The 11,112-nt window shown below is 42.0% G+C and overlaps 1 protein-coding gene across 1 annotated transcript; it reads left to right on the top strand.

The window, feature by feature from the left end:
• The first annotated feature begins 9,150 nt into the window (after positions 1-9,150).
• Positions 9,151-10,398, top strand: LOC141664205 (cationic peroxidase 2-like). Its single transcript, XM_074470118.1, has 3 exons — positions 9,151-9,576; positions 9,684-9,846; positions 9,954-10,398. Exons 1-3 carry the CDS (start codon positions 9,187-9,189, stop codon positions 10,370-10,372), a joined length of 972 nt encoding a protein of 323 aa, XP_074326219.1. The 5' UTR covers positions 9,151-9,186; the 3' UTR covers positions 10,373-10,398.
• The last annotated feature ends 714 nt before the right edge of the window (positions 10,399-11,112 follow it).

Here is an 11,112-nt window from a genome sequence, read left to right as displayed (position 1 = left end):
CCAACAATCCACGCTGATTCAGTCGCCTATGTTAAAAAATGCAGTAAGTGCCAGAAGTTCAGCAACGTACCAAAACAGGGGTCAAGCCTCCCGGGATCCGTTCTCTCACCGATCCCATTCGCTGTCTGGGGAATTGACATCATGGGTCCTTTCCCTCGAGCAAAAGGGGATCTCCGTTATGTCCTGGTAGCAATAGATTATATGACTAAGTGGGCGGAGGCCAAGGCTATGAGAACCATTAACCAGCAAGACTGCATCAAGTTTGTGGACACGATTGTAATGAGGTTCGGGATCCCGATGGTCTTAATCTCGGACAATGGTCCGTAGTTCGTGGGTTCAGATTTTGAAACCTATCTGAAAGAACTCGGGATTAGACACAAAAAAGCATCTGTTGCCCATCCACAAGGGAATGGACAAGTTGAGGTCACAAACAGAACTATACTCCGAGGCCTGGAGAAGAGACTGGAAGACTCTAAAAAGAACTGGCCGGATGAACTCCCGAAGGTTTTATGGTCATACAGAACTACCCCCGGACGGGAACCAGGGAGACTCCATTCAAGCTCGCCTACGGTACTGAAGCCCGGTTACCGATAGAGACCGGATCCCCTTCTCATAGAGTGACCAACTTTGACGAGGTCTCCAACATAGAAGGCCTCAGGACCAACCTCGAATTCCTGGATGAGGTAAGAGATCGGGCCATAGAAAAAATGGAAAGCTACAAGGAAAAAACAAAGCTTTACTTTGCGAAGAAAGCCAGAATACGGGAATATGTGGCAGGAGATCTAGTACTCCGGGACACTGAAGCCTCGGACCCAACTAACCAGAGAAAACTGCAGCCAAACTGGGAAGGCCCTTATATAGTCAAAGAAGTGATCCGTCCGGGAACTTACAAGCTAAGCTACCTCAGCGGAACCGAGGTCCCCAATACCTGGCATGGAACCCGCCTAAGGAAATTCTACCAATAAAGAAAAGGTGCACACCCTGGAAACACATCTACATCTATATTATGATATTTTGATGTAAGCATTGTCCTCATTCACCCCATAATGTAATTTTTGCTCTCAATATGAATGAAAAACTCTACTTTAAAGCTTTCCATAGTTTGAATCAATTTCATTAGGTCGCTTATTTATTTACCATCAGATTTAAAAACACAGCCCATGTGTACTTTAAAAATTTTTATCAAAGGGAGATTTACCCCCGCCCGGGGTCCTATAAAAACTCAACCCATAAGTACTTATAAAATTTCTCAAAGTTAAATGTTTTTACCCCAACCCGGGGTCTGCAAAAACACAGCCCATGTGTACTTTAAAAATTTCTATCAAATGGAGATTTACCCCTGCCCGGGGTCCTATAAAAACTCAACCCATGAGTACTTATAAAATTTCTCAAAGTTAAATATTTTTACCCCAACCCGGGGTCCGCAGAAACACAGCCCATGTGTACTCCAAAAAATTTCCTAACATATACAAATCAATAAGGAAAGAAAGAAAAGCACAATCATATTAAACTACCCCGGGGAACCACACCCCGGGGGGCAAATCGAAATCATTCAGATTACAGACAAGTTAAAAAAGCCAAAAGGCTCAGTTCAAAATTGCTCAAACTAGAAAAAAAAAAGAAATGGAAATTACATGCCAAAACATGGCAGAGTCTTCATGCTTCAAAAGGCAGAGTCGGTGGGAGGAGAAGGAGGCTGCTCTGGATTACCCTCTGGTATGGGAGGCTGTTCAGCAAGTGGCGACCCGGAAAAGGAGGGAACATTGCTGGACATCCCAACACCGGACTCCATTGCCCGGACAGTTTCCTTTTCCTGCTCCAACCGGGTCTCCTCTTCTATATACTTCTCCAAGAAAACGTCTATTGTACCATGAGGCTCTTCGCCGAGATACTTCGAAGCAACATTCCAGCAGATCTGGATCTTCTCCAGCGCTTTGTCATTCAGCTCTTCGAAGTACCCGGGAGTGCCCCGGAACCCTGCCAGAACCTCCTCGGGAGTGGGCCGGGCGGCAAGATCGTCCTTCAACTTCTGATTTTCAGCCCTCATCTCCCGGACAGAAGCCTCAGTCCGGTCCTGCCTCTCCCGGATATCGTCCAAAATCTTCTTATGAGCAGCAGCCTCCCTTGCACTCGCCTCCTTCAACTCCTGAATCTCCCGGAACAGCCGCTCGGATTCAGTCTTATAGACCTCGGCAGCATCAGCCTTCGCCTGAAGGCTCCGGGTTATGCAAACCAGTCCAGCAACCCGGGAGTTAGCCTGAAAATATTATAAGTCAGGATTAGGTAACACAAATACAAGAGTACAAGAAGAAAACAAGAAAAAGACTTACAGCAGTGATGTCCTCCTGAAGCTCGACCAGAAAGTCATCAAGGGGCTCCTTCCGGTATTTCTTCCTCTCCGCCGTGCTGGCATAATTCTCAAACAGCTCCCTCCAGCGAGTCTCCGGGGTAAAACTTGCAAGCAGGGCCTTCAGAGTTTCCGGAGTGTCCGAGGCCAGATCAATAGCAGCCTTCTTTGAAACCGGACCCTCAGAAACATCATCACTCTTGTCCCCGGAACCCGCGGGGGCACCCTTCCTTTTTCGAGGTGCTGGAACTTTTATCACATTCCCCTGCTGCACGTCCTCGGCCCGGGGCTCGTTGATCACGATTGTTGTCCTCCCCGGCCGAGACGGCGCCACCTTCCGGGCCGCATCATCACCCTCTCCAACCTTCTTCTTCCCAACATCCACGCTCGTCATTCCCCCAATCTTTCGCAATTTGGCCGAAAGGTCCTTAAGCTGGGCAAACATATTAGGAGGATAGGGAATCAACTTCGGAATACCTGAAAAGGAAAATAACAAAATATCAGTCCCGGATACAAACAGTCAGTAAAAGTTACAGTGTCAAAATAAAGCTAAGGCAATAGACTTACATCCGGCAGCATGCATGTTCTCATTGCTAGTAAAATAGTCTCGGGTCCACTGCATTCCAAGTGCCCCACAGAAGGCATAAACCATCGCGAGAGCTGCTTGCCCGAGCCGCTGGACCGGAAACCTATCTGTTTTAATTTCAAGTTTATGGAGCGACATGAACTCCAGATCCCCACCCCGGACAAAAATGAACTCCCGGTGCCATCCCTTAAGCGACGTCAACATACTAACCGGGAGCACCATCTTATCAGAGGGATGCCCACAATCCTCTATCCTAAACATGAACTCGTAAATCGGCCGAGCGGTGGATCTCTTAATTTTAAAAATATGATGAAAAAGTTTGAAGGTGGGGAGGTAATTTTTGGCATGACAGCAAGCTAAAAACCAGCTGATCCATTTCACCGAGTTCGGGGCTAGCTGAGTAAAAGGGATACCATAAACATCCCGACATAGGGACTTGGTGAACTGATGTAATCCGAGGCGCATGCCCCGGAGATGCTCAAACGGAATTCCAACCCACCTCTGGTCTGTGGTATACCCTTTCATGCTCCTCAGGCCATCTCCACTGGTATGTGTCATCAAGGTTAAAGGCAAGCCTAAGGGCACCATCTACCTCGGCGTCTGTGTATTTCTCCTGGACCTCTCTATGAACCGCCCCACACTCATACCTAGTCCCCGGGGCGGTAAAGAACTTCCTATCCATCTCATCCTCATTATAAGGCTCCCGACCTCCCAAACCATCCGGGCCCCCATATGCCTCGGATAAATCTCTGTAATAAAAGCTCATGGGCTTGGGATTCACTCGGCACTGGACAAAATATTCATCTACATCCTCCCACGACCCATCCAGATTCGATAAGGTACCCCCGGGACCTAATACTAGGGTCTGAGCTAAAACTTGTTGAGGCTGGTCAACCCGGGGAGGCATCTCTACTGAACTACAGCTAGAAGAGGAAGAGGGGTAGAAGGAGTTAAGTTCACCTAACCCGACAGGATGCTCGGGATACCGATTCCTAAGAGTAGCAATACGTTTAAAGTGACTACCTGGCATATACTACACGTGTCTATGTAAACGCACCCCGGAGTCAATGCCAAACCCGAACCCAACAACAAAACATGACAAAAACAGAACAAGTTTAGAAACAAATCATGTACGTATCTTACCCCAAAAACAAGATCTGCAGCATATACATACATATACAACAAAAAACATATATCAAGAACACACCCCGGGCTCTACAACTATTTACACTACAAAAACCCACTTATTCGCATACAATACTACCAAAATCCATGTTAAATACGCAAATCAAGCACAAAACCATTGCAAAGGCCATGCAAAATCTACAAACTATAGAGATTAAAGGTCGAATAAACAAGACAGTCATGAAATTCGAACAAGGAATACGAAAGAGCGAAGCAAAACTCTCACAAAATGGTTACATGCATTGCGATAACGAATGGAAAAGAAGTAAAGGAGAGAGGTGAGAAATCAAGATGCTTACAAAGTAGCAGGAGAAGGAAATGCGGCTTCAACAGCGAATTTCTGTAAAATGCTCTCTTATCTCTCTATGCAGAAGTGTTTGCGTAAATGAAAAAAGAAAAGGAGAGGGTGGTATTTATAGAAGGAAGAAAGGTAAGAAGCAGGTGAAAGGTTTTTGCAGTAAAAATTAACCCCCCGCCCACGTGGCAGAACCCAATTAGCCCCAAAAAGTAACTGCACAGCAGTTATTACATGAACTGTCACGTAATCATTACGTGGGCGCGTCTTTTTAGGAGAAAAATGGGGGGAAATAAAAAACTGTACACTCAAAAGATACGCATAAAACGTGCATATCTTTGACCCCGGCTGGAATCCCAACAGCCGCCTGACACCCCAGATTCGCAGCAACAGCTTTTCAGAGTCCGGACAAATCGAATGGGTCTCATCCCCACTTGACCCCGGGGTTAGGGGGCAGCAAAACAAATCAAAGCCCCAAAACCTCTCTAAGCATTTCAAGGAATCCCACCTTGAACTAAAATCAAATGACTAACCAAGTCAACCCCGGAGTCTCAGCCCAATTTGACCCCGGGGTTAGGGGGCAGCGAATCAAACCCCCAAAATTTTCCAAAGTATTTCAAGGAATCCCACCTTGAACTAAAATCAAATGACTAACCAAGTCAACCCCGGAGTCTCAGCCCAATTCGACCCCGGGGTTAGGGGGCAACAAATCAAACCCCCAAAATTCTCCAAAGTATTTCAAGGAATCCCACCTTGAACTAAAATCAAATGACTAACCAAGTCAAACCCGGAGTCTCAGCCCAATTCGACCCCGGGGTTAGGGGGCAACAAATCAAACCCCCAAAATTTTCCAAAGTATTTCAAGGAATCCCACCTTGAACTAAAATCAAATGACTAACCAAGTCAACCCCATAGTCTCAGCCCAATTCGACCCCGGGGTTAGGGGGCAACAAATCAAACCCCCAAAATTTTCCAAAGTATTTCAAGGAATCCCACCTTGAACTAAAATCAAATGACTAACCAAGTCAACCCCGGAGTCTCAGCCCAATTCGACCCTGGGGTTAGGGGGCAACAAATCAAACCCCCAAAATTTTCCAAATTATTTCAAGGAATCCCACCTTGAACTAAAATCAAATGACTAACCAAGTTAACCCCGGAGTCTCATCCCCATTAGACCCCGGGGTTAGGGGGCAGCGAATCAAACAACCCCCAAAGCTTTGCAAAGGCGCCGCAGCACAAAGGTAATTACTCTACTCCCTCATCCGGATAAACCCGCATAAGGGAGTGGGGGGCAAATGATAGCCCATAATAAGTCAGGCCCAATTGAAGAGGCCCAGGGCCCAAACATAAGATCCCAGGACACGTGGCGGCATCACCACCGTCCAGGTTCCCGGGATCCAGAACGTTCCTACGCTCTGGATCTGATAGTACTCTGACGTATTCAGCGTTGACCTTGATAAACCCAGGACACGTGGCAACATCACCACCTTCCAGGCACCCGGAATCCAGGACGTTCTTACGGTCCAGATCTGATAGTACTCTGACGCATCCCAGGCGTCCAGATGCCCTACAGTCCAAAAGGCCAACCTACGGTCCAGATGAAAAGGGACAAACCCCTAAACCCTAGTAGGAGGCCTATAAAAGGTAGAACAGAAGGAAGGTTACAGGTTACAAGTTTTATACTCTCTCTCTCACATATACTTACATGCACACACGTACTCATCACAAACATATCTGCATAATCCCAACTTTGCCCCTACTCCTAAAAAACCCTTTCTCATTCTCACGCCGGAGGTGCCGCGGGGACACTACCCCCCTTCGGTTCTGTTTTGTAGGTTCCCACCCTACAGCTACACCGCACGCCGCCGCCGTCGCAGTCCAAAAGGAGTTTGAGTCCGGGCCCAGCAAGGAGAAGGCCCCGGGGTAATCTGGGATTATCAGATCCTTCCATTGATTCTGCATTCGTTTCTACACTCAAATCTCTTTGTCCTCAAAACGGTGACAGAAACAAACGCATTGCCTTGGATTATGGAAGCGGGGACGATTTCGACAACTCCTTTTTCAAAAATGTGCAAAACAACCGCGGAATTATGGAATCAGATCAAAGCCTGTGGCAGGACAGTACAACTAAGAATTTTGTGCGGAGGTTTATTGGCATTAGAGGCTTGGCTGGATTAACTTTGAACGTGGAGTTCGGAAAAGCTATGATTAAAATGACAAATGTTGGGCTGAAAACTGGTACTGATGGTGAAATTTGAAAAGTTTGTTCTAAAATTAATTAAAGAACTTATTTTTTTCAGTTTTGGAGTTATCTTTTAAAATTATGTAGAACAAGACTTCTTTGATGTAATGCTATTATAATATTGTTGAATGAAAACAAGATGTTTGTTTGTATTGAAATGGCTTTGTGTCAAAGCAATTCAAGGACTTACTTAATGTGTTTCTCTATATAGCTTGAGGAGCATGATTTGTTCTTTTAATATGTATGTTTAAGATAATATGCTCTATGGTCTTTTACATAGAAGAATTATAGACTTTACAACACAATTTGCTGGGCTTTGAGTCTTTGACCTTCAAAATCATGCGAGCTAGGCTCTCACATGCGAGCTGGGCTCGCGACGTGTGAATTGGGCTCTCACATGTGAGCTGGGCTCAGGGGCCCATATGCGAGCTGGGCCCGTGATCCCACATCTTGTGGAAAATAAAGGAAGCATCATATCTATTGATTAAGAGGAAAGACGATACGGGCCGAGGCGACCAGGCCGGTCCGCGTTTGAGGACTTTGTGTGTAACATGAAAAGTGACTCATAGATGACTGAGTTGCTCGTAAATTTTGGGGCCGACACGGTATGTTCCTGCAATCACGGGAAGTATTGCGGAGATGCCGCGAGATTGTAGGAAGCGTGTGGAGCCGGTCGAGATTTACGTGACTAATTGGCTGAAGGCCTGACTTTATCATGTGCTTGGGCTGCACGGGTCGGGGAACCCTAACCCTAGCCTATGTGACTTGTTCCCCAAGAACTACGTGAGGCTTGATCCCTATAAATAGGGTACTAGGCACTTGTATGAGACATGAGTCGACACTTGATAAAGAATAACAAAAACCCTATTCTTTCTTAACGAGTCAACATACAAGCTCAGCCACCATCAGCCACCACCATACACAACCTTTCTCCGCCCTCAAACACCACTCTTAATCTTTATTCCGGCCAATAACCTCCAAAACACTGTTATACAAATTTATCTTCACATTCTTGAAAAAAAACTTTTGAATATCAGTAATTAGTCTTTACGATATATGAATTATTTTATATCACATCGATAACTAATGCTCTGTTGAGTAAAAATAGATATTGTTTGATTGTCAATGCCATTACCACTAAGATATATTAATAATTGTAATTTATTTTTTAGATAATTATAATTTTTGAATAATCATAAATACATGTTATTTGAGTAATTTACTGAATAACAATTATATGAACAAGATATCTAGCATATAAATAAACTAGACCAAACATAATTTACTCGAAAATATAATAAATAATAATTTACAAACACATACGTTACTTTATCTTTACGAATATTAAAAGATTCAATGGAGTATTTCAGAGATATTGATATATATACTAGAAGAAAAAAACAAAATTCTTTTATGTGCTGAAAATAAGAAAGATAATTAAATTTAAGTTTTTTTTTCAATGTGTTAAAACTAAATAGATTATGTCAATTTTAATTTATGAATTGACAATTATGTAACATCTTATAAAATTAACTTTGTATAATAGAGAGGATTAAAAGTTAAGTACACGGCCGAAATCAACTTTAATTAATGAATTAAGACATTAGCAATGATATTAAATCAATGCAAATGTTGAATAAAAAATAACATTTTTCTTTAAAAATAAACTCATATTAATTGTATTGTAAATTCTACTTTGTTGAATATGACGATTGCAGGTCTTGGCCACTTTAATTATGCATTACTAATTCTTTTAAATTAAGCAAGGTAATTTTAAATTAGTAATGACTTTAGTAATAAAATATCTCATTACTCCGTGTTTCTGCTTGTATTTATCTGAAAATCATACACATTGATTGATATTTGATATGTTTTAGAAGTTATACAATATTTATCAATAAAAAAACGATCAATAATTTTACTAATATAATTAAATGGTGTAAAAAAATATAGAAAATGACCCCGATGGGTTTTTATGCTAGTTTAAAATAACCCTGCATAGAACTATAAGCTAGTCTTATATAACTATTGCATGTGAACGGAATACGCAGCACTAAGTAAAAATACTTGATATCGAATTAAGAAGTTTCTTAATATTCTTTGTCTTCGCTTCTTTTGAAAACGTTTCTACCACAGTCAGCAATCTTCCCTTTCTCTGTTGATTTTTAGTTTATTAAACTTAGCTAGTAGACATAGCCTAACAACTTTGTATTTAGCATCTAATAATTTAGTTAATTTTCCTAGATAGAAAGTAAACATCACTCACACTAACAAACATTAAAAGTAAACTGAGGGCCTTAGCATATACTGTAATTGTGTGAACATGCACTGTATTTTGATTGAAAATGTCTATACATGACAAACTAATTAGGGGCAGCCGGGCTAACAAGTGGATTCAATTTGAAATTTTTGCCATATCTTTACACATTTATTCAACTTGTACACTTTTGTATCAGTATAAATACATCATCTTCGTTTGGTTCAAAATCACACAATCAACTTGTAACAACACATAGCAACCTATAGCTCAAATGGATTCTTATCTTAACAATGTCTCTCTTCTATTGCTTCTTTTACTTGTCACGCCTTTGGCATTGGCACAAACTAAGGTCGGGTTTTACTCGAGTTCTTGTCCTAAAGCAGAATCAATTGTTACAGACACAGTTAAGAAACATGTTAAGTCCAATACTGCTGTTGCTCCTGGATTGCTAAGAATGATCTTCCATGATTGTTTCGTTCATGGTTGTGATGCTTCGATTCTTATTGATGGTAGCGATACTGAGAAAACCGCTGTACCAAATCTTTTGTTGAGAGGATATGATGTCATTGAGGATGCTAAAACACAACTAGAGGCAGCATGCCCTGGAGTTGTGTCTTGTGCTGATATTCTTGCTCTTGCTGGTCGTGACTCTACAGTTGCGGTAAGTTAATGTTGTGAAATTGCTTATTTCAATAAAGTGTATTCATAAAACTAAACATTGTACTCTTGAATCATTGTCTAAACTTTTTCCTTTTGTTATAAATGCAGGTTGGTGGATTGACATACAAAGTGCCAACAGGACGGAGAGATGGATTAGTGTCACTCGCTTCAGATACCGCTAATTTGCCAAGGTTCACAGATTCAGTCTCTGTCCAGAAACAAAAATTTTCAGATGTAGGTCTCAGTGCTCAAGATCTCGTCACTCTTGTTGGTAAGCGTTGTCTCAATTGTTTCATATACATTCAGTTGGACTTGGTTCTTTGCATGCATGCACTACTGTAATTTTTTCTCACTATCGACGATAATTATGTACTGTAGGAGGACACACAATTGGAACAGTTGCCTGCCAATTCGTGAGCTACAGATTATATAACTACACAGGCGCCGGTGATGTTGATCCTTCCATTGATTCTGCATTCGTTTCTACACTCAAATCTCTTTGTCCCCAAAACGGTGATGGAAACAAACGCATTGCCTTAGATTATGGAAGCGGGGACAACTTCGACAACTCCTTTTTCAAAAATGTGCAAAACAACCGCGGAATTATGGAATCAGATCAAAGCCTGTGGCAGGACAGTACAACAAAGAACTTTGTGCGGAGGTTTATCGGTATTAGAGGCTTGGCTGGACTTACTTTGAATGTGGAGTTTGGAAAAGCTATGATTAAAATGACCAATATTGGGGTGAAAACTGGTACTGATGGTGAAATTCGAAAAGTTTGTTCTAAAATTAATTAGAGATTTTCCGGTTTTGGGATTGTCTATTTGAGTTTTGTAGAACAAGACGTAAGTTGTTCATAATACTATACACTATGTAGTATGTAACTACAAGTTGTGGACTTGTATGATGTAATGCTATTCTAATATTGTTGAATGAAAAAACAAAATGTTTGAAGGACTTAGTTAACACAATGAATCTATGATCAAGAATACTGTTATACCAGTCATGTGCCTGTAAACTAGTATCCTTTCCAGAGAGCATATCCATGTCAATATAAATAGGGCTGAGTTTCTGGGCACCATTTGAGATTAATGAGAAGAGACCACGGTTGATAAATGGAAAGCTGCTGCAACGAATGAAACAAATAGAAATAAGCCTTTTGACTCTTTGACCTTTGTACGTAGCCGTTTTAAAAAGAAAGGGTAATTTGGTCAATTGATATAAGAAAAAAAAGGGGAGAATAGATAAAAAGAGAAAAAGGGGGAGAAGGGATTTCCATGCGTTGTTTAGTCAAGAAACCCTAGCAGAGGGAATTGGGAGTTACCCGGCGACTCGAAGGCTCGGGAATTGTAATCAGAGTTAGGGTTTCGAACAAGTCCTTTAATTCATATTGAGTTTTTTTGTGTTTCATTGTTCTATCCTTGGTGTGAAGTTGAGTAGTTATTATTGTTAAATTGAGTTCATTACAACTTGGTATCAGAGCGAGTGGATCCATGGCTCCTCAACCCGAAACCAGACAAACGTAGAGGCTCGAGCA

Source organism: Apium graveolens, chromosome 6 (assembly GCF_009905375.1).
Source record: "Apium graveolens cultivar Ventura chromosome 6, ASM990537v1, whole genome shotgun sequence".
In the NCBI taxonomy this organism is placed as follows: Eukaryota; Viridiplantae; Streptophyta; class Magnoliopsida; order Apiales; family Apiaceae; genus Apium; species Apium graveolens.
The sequence above is the reverse complement of the archived record's forward strand: the minus strand, read 5'-3'. Positions and strand labels throughout refer to the sequence as shown.